The sequence below is a fragment of the Triticum dicoccoides genome, chromosome 7A, assembly GCF_002162155.2.
Source record: "Triticum dicoccoides isolate Atlit2015 ecotype Zavitan chromosome 7A, WEW_v2.0, whole genome shotgun sequence".
Lineage (NCBI taxonomy): Eukaryota > Viridiplantae > Streptophyta > Magnoliopsida > Poales > Poaceae > Triticum > Triticum dicoccoides.
Window position 1 is genome coordinate 237905394 of NC_041392.1, and position 18990 is coordinate 237924383.

At 53.3% G+C, this 18990-nt stretch overlaps 3 protein-coding genes across 3 annotated transcripts in view; 1 reads left to right on the top strand and 2 right to left on the bottom strand.

Annotated features, from left to right (window-relative positions):
- Positions 1-11753: 11753 nt before the first annotated feature.
- Positions 11754-14724, bottom strand: LOC119333216. Its single transcript, XM_037606193.1, has 3 exons — positions 14333-14724; positions 12261-12435; positions 11754-12131 (listed from the first exon to the last, which is right to left on the bottom strand). Exons 1-2 carry the CDS (start codon positions 14510-14512, stop codon positions 12262-12264), a joined length of 354 nt encoding a protein of 117 aa, XP_037462090.1. The 5' UTR covers positions 14513-14724; the 3' UTR covers positions 11754-12131; position 12261.
- A 281-nt stretch (positions 14725-15005) lies between these two features.
- Positions 15006-17313, bottom strand: LOC119333215 (pentatricopeptide repeat-containing protein At2g03880, mitochondrial-like). The gene has a single exon (XM_037606192.1). It carries the CDS (start codon positions 17305-17307, stop codon positions 15385-15387), a length of 1923 nt encoding a protein of 640 aa, XP_037462089.1. The 5' UTR covers positions 17308-17313; the 3' UTR covers positions 15006-15384.
- Positions 17314-17804: 491 nt separating this feature from the next.
- LOC119333420 (stress response protein nst1-like) overlaps positions 17805-18990 on the top strand; it is a 4500-nt gene continuing 3314 nt past the window's right edge. The window contains exons 1-2 of the mRNA XM_037606318.1: positions 17805-17850; positions 18141-18946. Of these exons, the coding sequence (XP_037462215.1) occupies positions 17805-17850; positions 18141-18946 (852 nt within the window). The remainder of the gene's footprint in view (positions 17851-18140; positions 18947-18990) is intronic.

Here is an 18990-nt window from a genome sequence, read left to right on the forward strand (position 1 = left end):
GTAGAATATGTGGGAGCCAATATGAGCATCCAGGTCCCGCTATTGGTTATTGACCGGAGACGTGTCTCGGTCATGTCTACATTGTTCTCGAACCCGTAGGGTCCGCACGCTTAAGGTTTCGATGACAGTTATATTATGAGTTTATGAGTTTTGATGTACCGAAGGAGTTCGGAGTCCCGGATGAGATCGGGGACATAACGAGGAGTCTCGAAATGGTCGAGACGTAAAGATCGATATATTGGACGACTATATTCGGACATCGGAAAGGTTCCGATTGGTTCGGGTATTTTTCGGAGTACCGGGGAGTTACGAGAATACGGGAGAAGAAGTATATGGGCCTTATTGGGCTTTAGGGGAGAGGGAGAGGCAGGCCGCGCGCCCCCCCCAAGGCCTAGTCCGAATTGGACTAGGGGGAGGGGCTGCGCCCCTCCTTCCTTCTCTTCACTCTTCCCCTTCCTTGTCTCCTACTCCTACTACATGGAAGGACTCCTAGTTGGACTAGGAAAGGGGGAATCCTACTCCCGATGGGAGTAGGACTCGAGGGCCGGCCCTCCCCTCCTCCACTCCTTTATATACGGGGGCAGGGGGCACCCCATAAACACACAAGTTGATCCACGTGATCGTTTTCTTAGCCGTGTGCGGTGCCCCCTTTCACCATAATCCTTGATAATGTTGTAGCGGTGCTTAGGCGAAGCCCTGCGATGGTAGAACATCAAGATCGTCACCACGCCGTCGTGCTGACGGAACTCTTCCCCAACACTTTGCTGGATCGGAGTCCGGGGATCGTCATCAAGCTGAACGTGTGCTAAAACTCGAAGGTGCCGTAGTTTCGGTGCTTGATCGGTCGGGCCGTGAAGACGTACGACTACATCAACTGCGTTGTGCTAACACTTCCGCTGTCGATCTACGAGGGTATGTAGACTACACTCTCCCCTCTCGTTGCTATGCATCACCATGATCTTGCGTGTGCATAGGAATTTTTTTGAAATTACTACGTTCCCCAACACCAAGGAGCCTCGTCGACCCCGCCGACGGCAACCACCGCAGGGTACCACTGATATCTCAGGAGCAGGCTTACGCTAATCATGGGCCGCAGGTGGACCAGGCCGCATTGGCGGACGGCTTTCCCAGCGTTATAGCCCCACTCCAGCCAGGGGCGGCGCACTAGGGGTTACGCGGAAGGGGCCCGGAGCAAGGCCCTCCCCCATGTCGCGCGGGGCAGGGCGTCACCCGGAGGTAGGTCCTCTGCCGGGGAGGCACCGGCGAGCCCTCCCCTCGGTAGAGGGCCCGTGGTCGCCGAAGGCGCCACTAGCGTCCCCTCTGCCTCTTGGCGTCGTCCTGGTTTCCGGACGCCCCAATCGTGGTCGAGGGTGGCGCAAGGCGGGGCCCTCGTCTGACGATATGAAGCAAGGTTCGCGCCTGTGAACGTCTCCACCCGTGACACTCTCACGTAATAATGAGTGGGGCTATACACGCCTCGGAGTCTCCGGAGAGCCGCCCTCGGGCCTCGGGGGCTCCCGCCCACGTCCTAGTGGAAGCACCATGCTCAGTGGTGGCTGTCGACACTGTCACTCAATGACTAAGCTCACGGCCAGCAAAGGCACTAGGCTCCGCGCTGGTGAGAAGACAAGAAGACTAGCTAGGTGCCGGACGCGGCCTTTTGCTTTCAACCCTTTCTCTGTAGCTCGGTTTGCCGCCTTTTGGATTTGAACTTGCAGTCGTATTTTCATTGGCAAGCATGGGGGCATCTTTTCTCATTCGTGTTGATTTCTTGAGTTTTCCGGCTCCGTGCCTTGTTTCGAGACCAGCGCATGCTGCCCCTTCCTCACGAGCGCCTCACGAGCGGGGGCTGGGCGTGGTATGCACACGCATTTCACCATGGTCTAACGCTCGTCTCTCGCAAGGCCCTCTCAAGCGGACCAGCGGGCTCCGCAGAAGCCCGAAACCTCGCACGTCCGCGGAGGACTCCCCTCAGGAGGACTACACATCGACAACTACAAGGCCAGTCTGGGGCCCGCCCAGACCGAGGTAAGTTACTGTGGCGAGCTCGCGAAGGAACTTGAGAACTCGCTAAAGCACGCCTTAAGTCTGGCTCAAGGAATAAAACAATAGTCTGATTACATGAGGGGCTCCCCCTCCCCCAAATGCACTCACATCGTCGAGGGCCATGCCCAAGCTTTTTGTGCGCAGGTTCAGAACAAGGAGCGTGGGCTCAACCGGACATGTCGCTCGCAACATCTTCCGAATCGCTCCCAGACATGCTACCGGCGTCGTCGCCAGCGTCATCTTCACCATCATCGACCACGTCGCCTTCATCCACCGTGACCAACACAACATCATCATCAGAAGCGAAAGCTCTGACCAGAGCATCCACGTTATCATTCACCAGCGCGCCAGGTCACCTCGAATAGCCCCTGGCACCGGGGCGATGGCGGCGTCGAAGTCGAAGTTGGGGTCGGCGTTCTGAAGATGGCTGAAGACGCGGGAAAACGCGTGCCCGAGGAGGCCGCGGCTCTTTTCATCAACGAGCTCACGAGCCCTCTCAGTCGTGTCCTCTAGGCGCGTCACGACATCGGTGAAGAAGCGAAGGTGGCCAGCATAGTCTTCTGCATGAGGATGAGGGGCGTATTCATTGCAGATGATGCCCATGGCCCTGTTGGCCCTCACCCTAAGGTCATGGAGCATGGGGGCATGTTCACGCTGCAGCGTCTGTCGGCGGATCGCCTCCTCCCTACTCTGCTGTGCGAGGGACTCGGCGGCGGTAACTCGCTGCTGAAGTGGAAGCAGTTCAGCACGGGCGGAGGCTAACTCAACCTACACGGAGATCAAAGCAGATGCAGCGGCCTTCTCGCGCTGCTCCACCTCAGTCAACCTCGACGTGAGGGCGGTGGTCCTGCCCTCAGCTTCCGCTTCCACGAGCTTCAGCTTCAGGTCGTACCTCTTGGATCCTGGCCTCGCGCGCGCTGACGGCATCTTCTGCCTGAGCATCCTGACGCTTCCTCGTCTCCAACCGCTCATGCTCGAGGATGCGCTCTATGGACTCCAGCGTTAGCGCTTCCTCGCGCTTCAAGACCTCCTCCTTGTCAGACGGCGCCCCCTTCATCGACGCCAAGGCAGCACTACGCGCCTCCTCCTGCTGCTCCAGGAGGGCATTCACGGCCTGAAGCTCCTGTCTGCACTTCTCGGCAACCTCGCGGCGGTGGTCTGCCTCCCTAGCGTCCTCCAAGGCTCGGGCGCTGGCCTCACGCGAGGTTGCAAGGGATGCCTCGGCATCTGCGTTGGCACGCTCACACTGGAGGCGCCCGAGGTTGATGGCCACCTTCAATTGACGCCATTCATCCACCAGTCGAAGACCCTCAGTTTCGAGGTGAGCGTCCACATCCACAAGCTCCTTCCCAAGCCGGCTCAATGCACTCATAGCTTCCTAGAAGAGCTCGTGACGGACGGCACCCCGCCTGCGTGCAAGCTCGAATGCACAACCGGGTCCATCCTCCACGCTAGGAGTTGTTGAAGGGGTTCGAGGCGGCTCGCCTCCTCCCAGTAGGGGGCTGGAGGCTAGCGCCTTTCCAGTCGCCCTTCGGGCCCCGACGGGAGCCCGGAGGGGCGGAGGCTCGTTATCCGAAGGGGAGGCCAGAGCCGAGGCCACCCAACTGCGATCAACAACCAGAGGAGGAGCCCTCAGCACACATTTCGCACCACAAGCAAGCCCACGAAGAGCCGACAGCGGGAACTCGGGGTCGAGACACCAAGCCGGTGTGCTTGCCTCTCCGGCCAACCTCGCATTAAGTGCCACAGGCTGGCTTGGGGCGCTCAAGGTCAGCAGAGGACTCGAGGCAAGAGGAGGTCGCTTCTCGGGAGGCTTCATCGCCTTAGCAGAAGAGGCCCTGAGGAACCGTGATTAGTAGGAGAAGCGGCACTCTAGAAATTACAAAGACAAGGTACTCACTCGTCAATAGCAATATATTTCCTCTGCTTCAATGGTCGGAAGGTGTCACCGCTGCAGCTTGGAGACCCCCTCCTCTTGCGGAGCGCCACGAAGTTCGGTCAGAGCCGGCCGAAGCCCAGGGCGCGGTCACCAAGGCGAGACACGGATGGTGCGACCCCTGAGGAGGCGACCTCAGGGGTACTAGACCGCGCTGAGACTTCAGTGCTCGCCTCGTGGACGTTCACCGAGGCCTCGGGGGCTCCGGCCTCAAGAGCATCGGACTGCATCGTCCCCTAGGCCGCCTCCTCAGGACGGCTCTCCAGGGCCCCGGGGGACGGCACCTCAGGAGCCACGAGTGGCGCCGATTCCTCAACAGTAGCGTCACCATCGCCTGATAGCAACCGCCCCCATGCATCCGCTCCCGGGGCGGGCGTCGCGCTCGCCGCAGGAAGGGGGGCCATGAAGATAGGGCTCTCGTGAGGCCCTTCAAGGCCAACCAGGCATGGTCCCCATTCATCGAAGAGGGGCATCTACTTCACGAACTCTACCTTGTTTGAGCAGCAGTACAGAAGACAGCCCTCCTCCGGCAGGTTGGCTGGCATCGGGTCGCCCGTCAGGAGCTCGAGCACCGTGCGCCGTGCCTCAAGAGGAAGAGCCGGAGCCTGCAGCCTCATGCAGTCCCCATAGCCAGAGAAGGTCCACATTTACCGAGAGTGGTGCTGGAGCGGAGCAATGGGACACTAGATGAACTCTTTCACCACCATGGGTGCCGTCATGTCGAGGTCCTTCAACCCGGTGAACCGGAGCCAGACATGAGCGAGCCGCCGATCGGTGAGCTTCGCATGCCCCCAACCAGAGCTCGGAGCAGCTGGAACCCGAGGGAGCAGCAGCAGGGGGCTGCGCACGCCAACGTCCATGAACACCCACCTCTTCCTGAAGCCCCCGACGACTGGCGAGAGCTCGAAGTCAATCCCCGAGCCGGCCGTCGCCGCGACGGCCTGGAAGGATACACACCCAGAGCGCTGGAGAGGGTTTGTCAGGTGCAGCGAGAAGAAGTGGCGAAGCAGAGCCACAGAAGGGGCAATGCCTACCATGGCTTCGCAGACAAAGGCGAAGACAGCAAGAAGGATGATGGATTGGGGATCGAGATACAGCGCGTTAATCTGGTAATGCAAGAGCACCGCATTGAAGAAATTGGAGAAGGGGGAATCAAGCCTGCCCAGAGGGCGTGGAGATGGATGGGAACCTCGGTGGCCGTCTTGTCCACTTCGGCGCGGGAAGCAAGCCAGGCCATCGTCTCCCCCGACTCATTGAAATCAGCGGCGAGCGTCGGACGCACCTTGCCCATCGCCTCTTGGTTGAGCACCACTGACCGCTCGATGGCGGGCTCGAGGACCGGCGTCGTAGGGGCCGAGGTAAGGGAATCCTTCTTTCCCTTCTTCTTACGGTTTAGTGCCATGGCGGCGGGGGGAGTTGGTGTCAGATTGGGCCGGGGAAAGAGATCTGCAGCCTGCTGAGAGATGAGGGAGCGGCGGAGAGTGCTACCTATAAGGGAGGAGGAGCTATGAAGATGATGGTAGTTGCCTAGCTAGGCGTAAATCAAGGCTGCGTGGGGAAGTGGAGGCGCCCACGTCACGTCAGTCGCCACGCGTCAATCAAGGCCGCAGGCTATTAGGGCCTGCGGTGCTCCGCATTTGACCCTTGGCTTCGCCGCGAAGCCAAGCGTGAGCGCGCCTTGGGCCCGGGGCTACTGTCGACGTCCTAATACGGGGGTACGCAGACTTGCCTGCCTGCGGCCCAGGGCGTGGCTCCACCAGCGGCCTGGTATGGCCCATCTTCATCAACCAACACTCAAGACCCTCATGAGGGGCCAAGCCTCGCGAGGAGGACGACACAAGACCTCCTCAGGGGCAGCCTCACTAGACTGGCTCGCGAGGAGCGGAGAGATCAAGGCGAGGGGCACCTTGTGAGGTTTCCGTGGCGTGAGCCGTGACGACCAAGGCCAGGCAGGCGCCAGCGGGCACAGAGTGTCAGTTTCGTCTTTGGTGCTAAAGAGGCAGGCGCAGGCGAGGAGTCCCGAGGCGTCACGCAAAGGTTTCCATGTCGGTGCAACGAGACCAAGCCCAGCAGGACGACAAGATGAAGGTCACCACGGAGTCCACGACAACGTCAGCACCAGAGCCTTTGGCAGGCGAAGAGCACTTTTTGTCAGGATAACTTGTACTCGTTGTCCCCCTTCAAATTGGCCGTTGTGGGATCCCTTCCCGCCTAATATTTGGGGAGAGGACCCGGGCCTCTATAAATAGGGCTAGCCACCACCGTAGCCGGGGATCGGCCCATCAAGAGACGAAGAGGCTCATCGAGAGATAGATCATTCAGATCATCCCCAACCACACAAGCTCATCGAGCTCAAGAACACCTCCCCTCAGGAGGTTGTTCTTTCCTTGTACTTGTTCATCCCCAGCCTACAAGGCAATCCACCACACCACACTAGAGTAGGGTATTACACCACAACGGTGGCCCGAACCAGTATAAACTTCTGTGTCCTTTGTTCCTTGGGTTCGGCGAGCTAGGCTTTGCGATCGTTGCGAGGGCGTGAGCTAGGGGGAGAGAGATCTTCGTGCGCACCCCAGTGTTCGAACCTCAAGGGTTTCCCGGAACCCGTAATCTGACACCGAGCAACAAGCCCCTGAAGAAAAAGTTGACGAAGAGATTGAGATGGAGAAGGCAGTTTCATCGCCTTTCAAGGAAAGTCATGCTGAGCCCTCTGGATCCATCAAGGAGGGTGATCAAGTTGAGGGGGGGCAAATTGCTTCCCGAGGAAATACCACCCAAGTCTCCTCATCTGGTGCCCCTACCCAGATGGAGGTTGATCTCGCTCCTGGTTCTTTGGCTTCCCAGCCAGAACAGGAAGAAAAGAAAGATGAAGAGCCCATGGCTCACGAAGAAGAAGCTCAAGCAGATGTACCACCAGTTTTGCCTCAGCAAATTGTACCACCTGTAGTGGCCCAGCAAGATGTACCTTCAGCTATGCTACAGCATACCGAAGGAGGAGATGTTGTGACCCAAGTGTCCGAGGATGTTGTCGTGCCTCCCTCCGTTGAGAGTGCACCGAAAGAAAAGGCCCTTGTGCCTGAGAGTCAAATTGCCGCTAAAGGAGTTCGAACAAAGGAAATTGAAGGAGAGACCAGTGCTTCCATGCCATCAACCCCAGGGAAAGTAGAAAGGCATAGCATAGGCGGTCTTCTTCTCCGGGCCATGTCGGATGGCGAGGGAAGAGGAAGGTGGAGACGAAGAGTAATGTGCTCAGGATGACGGCATGAAGAGGAAGAGGTTGTGGCTAGGATTAAGGACGCCGACCGGCTTAAATAGTCGGACTCTGGTCTCGAACGGCGAGCCGGAACGGCACCACACGGCATTCACACCCTCATCGGAGGATACGCCCGTCAGACTGTTGGGTTTCGGGACGATTCTATGTGGGACCAGTCCGTCAGTATGACGTGACGAACGCGTTCGGGTCTCCTCATATCCACCCTATATGTGGGCTAGATATGAGGAATGCCGGCCAGTCCGAGCGCTTGAGGCCCATTTGAGGCGCCCGTTTTGATCGGGTTTTTTGACCGGGTTGTTCGACCGAGCGTTTGAGGCGGGTCTAGGGCGCCGGGCTGTACATGCTCTTACACTTTTGAGTTCTTGTGTTTTAGACTGGGTTGTAGCTGCAATCCAGCGTAACCATAGCCTGAAACCAAGCGCACAGGAGCCAAAGGAAGCGTGGTCAAACAGTCACATGATATCCGTTTCACTTGAACTCTGAAACATCCACACCGAACAACTGACAGATCCAGTCCAAGCCAGCAGGGGCCACGTGTGCATGGAAGCGCCTGGGCGCGCTTGCGGGCACTTACCGTGCAGTCCTCAAATAACCATCTCTGCATCTGAATACCTCATATATGAAATCTTAAAACCATGCAAAGAAAAGATCTACATATTACGTAGATCAACTAATCCTCGACCCCGCTACTCGTTGTCGTCGGAGATGTCCACTATCTCCGTTCTGGGCTCAGAGTACATGGGGGGCAGACACAACTCCGGCTCCTCCTCTGCCTCCGCCTCCATCTCCGCTTCCACCTTGTCGAAGAGCGCGTCGGTCTCCGCCTGTTCGTGCTGAAGGAAGCGCTGGTTGGACTCAACGTACGCCTCATGCTGGATGGACTCCAAGATGGATGTCTGCTCCACCATCTCCGCCGCTTGGGCGATGGCGAACTCCGCCATGGCCTCCTCTATGGTGAAGCTCCCAACCGACCCCGGCTCCTCGGGATCCGCCCCTTCATGGGCTTGCTGCTTTTGCCCTTCTCCTTCCTCTTCTCCAGCTCCAGCGAGTTCGTAGGCAGGGCGTCTGCGATCCGGGCCACATGCCTCGCTCGAATCTCCTCCTTACCTGGAAGCGCTTTGGCGTTAGCATAGCATAGGTGGTCTTCTTCTTCGGGCCATGTTGGATGACGAGGGAAAAGGAAGGTGGAGACGAAGAGTAATGTGCTCGGGCTGACAGCATAAAGACGAAGAGGTTGTGGCTAGGATTGGGGACGCCGGCCGGCTTAAATAGCCAGACTTCGGCCTCGAATGACGAGCCAAAACGGCGCCACATAGCATTCACACCCCCATCGAAGGATACACCCGTCAGTCTGTTGGGTTTCTAGGTAATTCTATGTGGGACCAGACCGTCAGTCCGACGTGGCGAACGCGCTCGTGTCTCCTCATATCCATCCCATATGTGGGCTGGATATGAGGGATGCCGGTTTGAGGCGTTCTCCATCGCAGGCGTTCAGTCCGGGCGCTTGAGACCCATTTTAGGCGCTTGTTTTGGTCGGGTTTTTTAACCGGTTATTGACCGGGTTGTTCGACCGAGCGTTTGAGACGGGTCTAGGGCGCTAGGCCGTACATGCTCTTACACTTTTGAGTTCTTGTGTTTTAGACTGGGCTGTAGCTGCAATCCACCGTAAGCGTAGCCTGAAACCAAGCGCACAGGAGCCAAAGGAAGCTTGGTCAAACAGTCACATGATATCCGTTTCACTTGAACTCTGAAACATCCGCACAAAACAACTGACGGATCCAGTCCAAGCCAGCAGGGGCCACGTGTGCATGGAAGCCTCTAACATGCTCTCGCGCCATTACCATTTCTCGATTTATTTTTCGTGTGCGCTTGTTTCGGATAAGCGGTTGCATGCGTGCGTAGGTGCTCGTGCCGGCCTGGCATGGCGCGGCCAAGAATAACGCCAGCCGCGCACGCCATCCTTGGGCTCCTGTCTCGCGCTGACACGTGGGACCGACTAAGTGCACGCAGATCATGAGACGATAAGATGCCAGACGAACAGTGCAGAGCCTTCTCCTGCTGACAATCCTAGCCTAGTAGCTGGTCACTGTTTCCTTTTTCCTTTTCTTTTCTCTATATCTACCACCGGTGTGCATGCACATGGCTGCTTCAAAACACAGATAGGATGAGATGGAAATGAGATAAGATCCGGAAAGAAAGAGGCTGTTGGTTCAGAGTACAGTACAGCCTAGGCTGGACATATGCAGATCACAGTGTATGTGCTGTGCCGGCGGGCACTCATGGATCTGCGCACAAGTAACAGTCACTCAATCCGTTTCAGTCAGTTCAGCAGCCTCCTACTAGATCTATGAAGGAACAGCAGTCACTTGATCCATCTCACTCAATATATTGCATATACTTACTAAAATAAATGACAGCCTAAAAATTGTGCCGCCGGAATATATATAAATAAGGTTAGCCAAATAAAAACCATAGTACTACATATAATGCAAAAACAAAAATTTAATAAGATCTACTCACTCCGTTCCTAAATATTTATCTTTGTAGAGATTTCAAATGGACTATCACATACGTACGTATATAGACATATTTTAGAGTGTAGATTCACTCATTTTGCTTCGTATGTAGTCACTTGTTACAATCTCTAGAAAGACAAATATTTAAGAATAGAGGGAGTACTAGCATATTCATATGAAGAATAACAACCAAAAATGCATTCTCAGGACTGTCTATTTATTACTACTGCACACTGGATTCACAATATTAGCCCTCGATGCAACGACAATCTTGGGAGTTTTTAAAGGGGAGATGAACGGATTGGGAGGGCAGACAGGTTGAGGGGGGCACATCAGGCACTTGCATAAAGTTCTCTTCTGTAGGACAGGCTCTGCCTTTTCAGGTAACAGTCGTTATCAGGAGCAGCTACCTTCTTTCTACCTATCTACCCTAATGCATCTGGCGGACACTGGGTAAACTTAGGCCAACTCCATCGCGCGCGATCCTATCCTGTCCGCCCCCGTCCGTTTAGGATAAAACGAACAAACGAGGCGGCTCAGCGGGCGGGAGCAAACAGACTTTTGTTTGTTCTGTGTTTGTTTTTGACCCATCCACGGCCCAAATTTGCGCCGCTTTTGGGATGAAACGGACACCACACGGACGCGCGGGCCGTCTGCGCGTGTCCTTCCTGGCCCGCCCGTCGGTGGCACAGAGCGGGCCTTTTTCTATCCGCCCCCTTCCTCCCTCCGGCCGCACCCCCCTCCACTCTTCCCCACTTTTCCCCTCGCTGCCGCCGTCGTCGCCGCTGCCATTGCAGCCGTGCAGTTCGGACGCGCGCTCGTCCAGCCCCTTCCCCTCGGCGCCGCCGAGCTACCCAACCACGACCACCTGGTTTGCGCACCCGCCGGCTGGATTTGGGGCGGATCCGGTCGGTCTTGAGCTCGCCCGGTTGTGGGAGGCCGGGCCGCGCCATGGACTAGTCGGGCACCTCGCCGGAAGGCCCTGGCAGGGCCGCAATGCCACATGCAGGCAGTGGCTCCTCCTCTAGCCGCTCGGATCTGCACTGTCGGTGGTCCGTCGGAAGATACGAATGGCGGTGGCCGGGCTCGGTGCTTGCCCAAAAGCTCGCCGGCGCACCGTTGCCACTCATTAAGTGCGACCACTGCCCAAGGATGGTCGTGCGCCGCGTGTCTACAACGCCAGTACATCCCGGATGGGTGTTCATCAAGTGCTTACACGATGGGGTATGTGCTCTTTTTTAGCTTGGGTTTGTGCTCTAGTTTTGACTAGTTGTACTAACTACAAATTTTATTGTGTAGCACGGATGCAAGTTATGGTATTGGGAAGAAGAGTACATCGATATATTGATAGAGCGAAATTTAGTACATGTTCGTGCACTTTTAGCTAGCATAAAGATTGTAGATGAGACAAGTGCATTTGTTGCTAGATTAGAGGCTAGACATGAGACTAGGTGTGAGGAAGCAACATTGACTTCTGGCTTGAAGAAGAAAGGAGGATGCCAGATCGAGCCTCCTCCACAGATCAACAATGAGTGCATCGAGAAGGCCCTAACCCAACTCAAGGGAGCAGTTATGAAAGTTGGGTATCTTCTAAAATGTATTCTTGTTGTTCTTGTTTTTTTTTGTCTTACTTTACTAGTCAAAATGTGATGATGTATTTTTCATGTACCAAAACTGAATGATGAAAAAAGTTAAAGACTTACAAAGAAAAATGTACGTGGACAGGATGCGGTCGGGATGCGTCCGCGCGCTAGGCGCACGGCCACCGCATACCAGGACAGGCCCGGACACGACCCCATCGCCCTACCCAAACAGACAGAATCCGAACAAAACAGACGTCCGTTTGAAGTCGCACGGTGGAGTTGGCCTTAGCTCCCACTCTGAGCCTCGGGTAAGTTATCACTAAGAGTCTTGACTTCTCATTAGGTTGACCAGTTAACAAGAAATTATTATCACTAACACGGTGACCCCGTGCAGATTATCCATGAATCCCGCACAATGATTGAGTGTCCAGATGCTAATCAGGCCACGTGAAAATAATTAAATTGTAGGAGCACAACTGAATCTTGGACAGAAAATTGGAACCAAAAACTTATTGACCGGGGGCAGAACAGGTAGCTCCAGCCCCGAGTTCTGAAGGGAAGAGAAAAGAAAAGCAATTTCCTTAATTGTTTTTTCGAAGTCAACCGACGCTGGCAATCAGAAGCTGGACCTAACATGGCTCCTGTGCTGTGACGATAATTGGAAGCCATTCATGTTACTGCACTCGATCGGCAGGCAGGCAGGCAGGCAGGCAGGCATCATCTCATGTGGCGTTCAATCACCTGATTATTTGGGAACAGGAAGGAGGCAGCGGTGCCTAACAAACAGATCAAAGGAGAATCCTTTACTTGGTAGGGGACACATGGGGATTTCTTGTGCTGCTCCAATTTGGATCAGGTGCAAGGCTTAAAATAACGGTGTACTACTGGCGCCCCCTAGCTCATACCTCACTTCTTCGCCTTGGAGAAGCGCAGGCACCTATACTTCTCACCGCTGACTGTGATCTCAAGGGCTCCGTCTTGGTTATCCTGATTCGAAGCAGTTCCCATCAGGACACTCTTTTCTTTCTCCAGATTCTCCCTTTCCATTTTAAGCCTTGCCTCTTGCCGCGCAATTTCAGCCTGCAAAAGGAGGATTGCAGCATGCCATGTTAAATGTCCCCAAAGCATGATGAACTACGAAGCAATAATGACATTCCCTAAAGAAACGAAGCAATGATAACATAAGAAACGTTAGCCTGTTGGCATCTTTCGATGATTTTGATAGAGAAAATATTTAGTTTACTACACACTATGGTTTGCTCTAATTGGAAATTACCATATCGATTTGATGTTTTGTTAGTTTGAAGACCTCATCACCACGTTTCAACTTTCATGAGCTCAGGTTATGATTCAGTTTTGGCTCTTAGGTTATGATCTCAGGAGACAATCTTCTGGTGCACCCGCAAAGCTACTGTTTGTTCATTATGATTACAACCTGTGAATATGTGCTCAACAAACTATACGGATACTTAATTGGAGAAGCACCAACTAAGCAAGCAAGATAATGATATCAAATTCATTAAGTTAGTAGTCAGCAAGCAACTTAGGTAGATCTGCATCTTATGTTGGCACTTACTAGTTACCATGGAAAATAATAGCCAAAGTAATAACGGCAAGAACAGAATGCATAGCACAATTTTGTAATGAGGTTGTCTAACCTAACTTTCTAATTAAATGATTAACTGGTCAGATTCACGAAGAGAGCTAGCCTACCAACTGTTAGGCCCTGTTTGGTTCGGCTGTGGATTTCTAAAAGCAGCTGTGAAAAATCTGCTGTGAAAAAATGGCTGTGAAAAATCTGATGTAAAAAACATGTAGGTCATTTGACAAACCAGCTGATACAGCTTTTTCAGATTTTGCCCGCAGCAGAATCAGATTTTGGAAAGCACGTCATGGGCTGCTTTCGCTTTTAGTTTAGATTTTGGCAGCGGATTTCTGAAATCGGATTCTGCTGGGTTTGCCCTTTGGTTCAGATTCTGCTGCGCGGCGGCGGAATCCGTCGATAAAAGCTAAACCAAACAGGGCCTTAGGGTGTATGAGTCTATGAGATAATGTACCAAAAATGGGATTGGTGTAGCCCAAGGAGGGTACACATGTTCATCCCCGCTTTGTCACCTCCCTCCACCTAATCTATCTTGTCACCTCTACCAATCCCACACACCCAGTACACAGAGGAGGTGCTTCATACGTTGCAGTGTCATTTTCTTGTGTTGTGCATCTCACACTGTAGAGTATTGCCAAAACTAGGACCATATCTAATGCATTTGTCTCCTAGCTATCAATTTATATCTTTCCTTAGAAGAGTCTCACCAAGACTCAACTACCATACATTACTTGAATAGGTATATAATTTCTGGACTAAGTAACCATATTTACATGCACAATCATAAAGATCTGACAACTGATAATGAAGTTAGACAATACGAAGCAACAAGGTACTACAGAGTACATGCAGCAGAAAAGGAAAACCATGACTTGTAGCACAAAGAATGCTAGTCTGATATGCTCTATTCTAGTCACACATGACCACCTGAGGACCAATGCTTCTCAGACGTATCTTACATTCTTATCTTCACCTGTAAGTCACCTTTCTACGGTTGACTATATTCTCTACGTAACTGAAGAGGCCAACTTTATTCCCCTGACGCCCTTGTGGATACTACGGCATAAAACAAGCAATAATCTCTTACATTGTACTTCTGCAGTTTAACATCACAAGAAACTGAAAGACATTGACACGAAACCATCAAGAAAAGCTCACGTTTCGAGCAAGAATTGTGATACCGTGGGAGTATCAAGAGTCAAAAATAATGAATAGTACACTGAAACACAAACCAAGCTGCCGCTGCGGCATACATATTTCCCTCATTCTCGATCGCGCAAAAGATGATGCAGAATGCTGATCAGGGTGGCAGGGGAGGACGGAACGGGGGGCATGAATTAAGCGAGCCATGAATCGGATTTGGGGACTCGTTACCTCGCGGCGGGAGAGCTCGGCCTTCCACGCGGCCTCCCGCTCGGCGACCTCGCGCTCGCGCTCCTCGATGTAGCTCTGCATCTCGCGCTCCCTCATGACGCGGTCCTGGATGTCCGCGTCCAGCGCCTCCTTGAGCTCCTTCACGAACCTGTCCACCACCGCCTTTATCCGCACCGACATCTTGCCGCGCCTCAACAACCACCACCACTCCTCCTGGCGCCTCTTGCTACCGGCGCCGGTCACCTGCGGCCTCCACGGACCATGGCTTCTAGGGCTTGCGAGAAGAGGACGCCGGAATCCCTCCTGGGCGCGTTTCTTTCCTGTTCTGTTTCGGCTTTGCGTGCTTGGATGAGGCGGATGAGCTGGGAAAGAGATACGGCCCAGTGGGCTTCTTTATGGCCGCTATTTTGCTCACCTGCCCCTCTTTCTCTTTCTCCTTTTCTTTTCTTACCTTTTTTTTTCTCCTTTATCTTTGTTCTTTTGACTGCTGGTATACGGTACTACTCCCTCACAAAAAAATTGTATATAGTACTAGTCTTACTCTTCTTTCACAAGATACTAATATAAATGTGGTTAAGCATCTGAGTTGCAAAGAAAAAGTTGTAACAACTTGTGATCAAGCCATTAGGGCATGGCCAACGCTCCAGCGTGGACCGCTGCTCCGCAGGTCCACGTCGGAGGAGCAGCCACCGTGGAGAAGAAAGGTAAAAAGACGGGCGCTTGCAGAGCCGGACGAGCTCTTGCAGAAGAACCAGCTTCTTCGCTCCAAAAGTGCGTACAAAAGTAGAAAAGAAGAAAAGTAAGAGAGAGAACTAAGTCAGAGAGGAGCACGCAGTGGAGATGAGGAAAGTCCGTGGGGGGAAGAGAAGATATGAAGTTGATTATGTCGTGTGTGGGCCTAATGGGGCAGCTATGCATTGGGTTATTTGCTAGGCTAGGTAGTGCCTGAACCGTATTTTGCTTTGATGGAGCGTGAGGCACCGGGAAGGTGATGCTTCCTTTGTACATGCCCTTAGTCGCCACAGGAGCCTTGCCAGTGTGTGTTACCTTCTCTACCAATAGTCGCCACATGAGCAAACTCCATCCTGGAAATGGTGGAACCGGACCGGGTCCCTGATTATGATCACCTTGCCTTCACTCTTGGAGACGAGCTTCACGAATGAGTGGCAGTCACCACAGATCCTGAGGTTCTTCATGATCCTTACAGGCTTCCCCTTCATTGAATTCATCATTGCAAATGCAACAGCCAGTTTCTCGCTGTGATATTTCAGCAGATCTTCCTTCTGCTCGCTCTCAAGATCCTGCAGCACAAACTCTGTCAGCGGGACATAACCGAGGTCTGTGACCAGCCTGATTAGTCGGTTCAGTTCCTTAACTATGCCAGCTGAGCATGGGTGTGACAGTTCACCAGCAATGAACACATGGACTTGTTTCCCCAGCTCGATCCAGCTGCGCCCGGGCTCTTTTTTGGCCCCTTGGTTTCTCATCACCTTCCATGACTTCTCGGCATCTAACCATTGTCGCAAATCAGCATATGTATTTGACAACAATATGCGTGCACCTTGGTCTTCCGGCTCAAGTTTAAGGATCTCTCTTGCTGCATATGCTGCAAGGTTAGCGTTTTTGTGCATTCTGCATGCCCCAAGAAGAGTTCTCCATATGACCGAGTCCGGCTCAAAGTTCATCTCACTGATGAACTTCACAGCTTCGTCAAGCTTCCCTGACCGACCAAGGAGATCAACCATGCAGTTGCAATGCTCCCTCTCAGGCTGAATGCCAAAGAGCTTCTCCATGGACCTAAAGTAATACCAACCATCTTCCACCAAGCCAGCATGACTGCATGCAAACAGAACTCCAACCATTGTTATATGGTTTGGTGTAGGTCCTTCAGATTGCATCAAGTCGAAAACCTTCAGCGCCTCGACACTTCTCCCATTCTGCGCCAAACCAGAGACCATGGTGCTCCATGAGATCACATCCCTACGAGGCATTCTGCTGAACAAGGCGTCTGCCTCCTGCAAGCTCCCACATTTGCAGTACATGTCCAGAAGTGCATTGTGCAGAATCAAGTCCCTCTCATGCTTGAGCACATGAGCATGTACCTGCCTTCCCAAGTCGAGCATGACCATCCCTGTGCACGCCCGGAGGACACTGGTCAAGGTACCCTGGTTAGCTGAGAAACCAGACTCCTTCATCCTCATGAACAATTCTACCGCCCCAACACCATCACCACTCTGTGCGAACCCCGCGATGATCGAATTCCACACAACCAAATCACGGGTGACCATCTCGTCAAAGACCCCGCGCCCGCTGTCCAAATCTCCAAGCTTCATATACGCATCAATCAAGGAGCTCCGCACAAACACATCCGAATCCAGCCCGACCTTAACAATGCTCGCGTGCACAGCAGCGAGCACCCCAGGTGTGCCGCAGGCACCAAGAACACTAGAGTATGTGTAACTGTTGGGAGCCACGTCGTCCCTCTTCATGTCCACAAGAAACCTGAGCGCCTCCTTTTTCCTCCCGCCGGCATTGGCCAGAGCCGCCACGACGGTCGTCCAAGAGACGACGTTCCTGTGAGGCATATCGCCGAACAGCTCGAGCGCGTCGTGGAGCAAGCCGAACTTGGCGTACATTGAGATCAGAGAGTTGGAGACGAAGAGGCCGGTGTCGGGCGCTTCTCCTCCGCTGTTGGCCGTGCGGGAGACATGGTCATGGATGAGGCGGCCGTCGTTGGCCGTGCCGTGGCGGACGCAGAGCTTGATGAGGCGGCAGAGCGAGATGGGGTCCGCGCGGACGCCGGCCGCGGTGAGGTCGGGGAGCAGCGCGAGCGCGGCCGGGAGGGGGCCATCGTCGCTGAGGCGGGAGAAGGTTGCGAGGAGAGGGTGCGGTTGGGAGTGGGAGTGGAGGCAGCGGCGACTCCGGCGAGCTGCGGCGAGACGCTTGCAAGGCAGGCGGTTGAACAGCGATCTCATATGTGGCAAAAGGGCTCGTGGCGGGAGACGGCTCGAGTTCCGCTAGGCTTAGATCGACTCGACTGTGGGAAATGGAACCGAATCAATGGAGTAAATTGCACACTTCGTCCCTGTACTCGTTGGCTTGTAACAAAACCATCCTGGTACTCGCGAAGTGCTTCTGTACGGTCCTCAGACTTGCGATCGTGTAACAGAGACGGTCCTGTGTACGCAGCGGCATACGTCTGGCCCTTTTCCCCTGCCACGTCAGTGCCTAGAGCTGGTCCAGCCGAACCGACTGGCTCGAGCCGGACTTAGACGACGAGACGACCCCCTGTGTAATCGAGGTTTTCAGTTGCGGCCTCTGTTCGTGTGTGTTCTCTTCCCCGAGCACGACGCAACCAACAGCGGAGGAGGGTTTGATCGAGGGCAGAGATCGCGGCCGTGGGGAGCACCCGGAGTGGGAAGGCCTCAGAGGGAGGCGGCGACACTGTCGTCTTCCGCTGTGAGTGCCGCTGATGGCGCCCATACAACGCCAGGATAAGGGGCCCGTCCCGACGTACGGTATGTTGATCGCCGGAATAATCCAAGTCGAATGTTGTTTCATATGCTCAATTTCCACCATTTGCATACCTATTCCCCATTCCACCGGGAAATTTATAATTTTTATGCACTAATTTCGTTAGGGCCAAGACTTGTACCTGTCGCTCGTAGGAGATAGATTTCTTTTTCTGTTTGAACTCAGCTGATCCTTTTGGTTTGTCGCTCATTAAGTCAACGGCATAATTTGGTTAGGATTTAGACACAGTTATTTCATCTTTCCATCTGAAACTTTTTTTGTGTAATTATAACAGAGGAAGGCAGTGATCTATTTACTGTGGAGTTCATATTTGGAGGATTTTTCCTTGGCGGTGGAAGCAGCAGGGCATATCTGAATGGCCGCAAGGTGTGCTATGATTTTTGTGATGCTACTCAAGCTTCTATGCCAATGTTGTATGAATTAGTAGAGCACTTGGGGTATGAGACGGCTGGAAGAATTGCTATTTACTTGTTGCTGCCAGGTATGCAATTGAATGAAGGTGGGCTGAAGTTGTTGTCGAGGAACAATGACACAAACATTATTAGGAAAGTGGTCAGAGAGGGGTACAAATATCTCATGTTTTACCTAGATCATGAGGACAACTATGGTGGAGGAGGATGGGATGATGCAGTTTCAAACCCTTTTACTCGTCAGAGAGAGGAAAATATCGTTGAGCCTAGCTTTGTTGTCCCAGAGGAGAATAGAAGTGAGGTAATGTATATAGGTGATAGCACTTGTGAAGGAACAAGTAGTGGCAGTAGAAGAAGCAGAAGAGCAGTCGTAGAGGAGGAAGATGACGAAGGCTCTTGGTCAGATAGTGATGACTCTGATTATAATCCGGAAGAGCTTGTGGACAGTGACTATGACCTGCAGGATGGGGATGAGGATTTGGTGATGGATGAGTCACATGTTGCTGATGATGAGAAGAAGGGTAAAAGGAAAGGGAAGCAGGTAGCTGAAGATGACAATTCTGAAGATGAAAAGCTTGAAATGCCAGAGTCAGATGACGAGGAAATGAAGTTCAAGTTCAATCATTTCACAGAAGAAGATTTGCATGAGCCGAAGTTTCATGTTGGGCAGGTATTCTCGTCAATAGAATTGATTAGGAAGGCAATTAGGGAGTA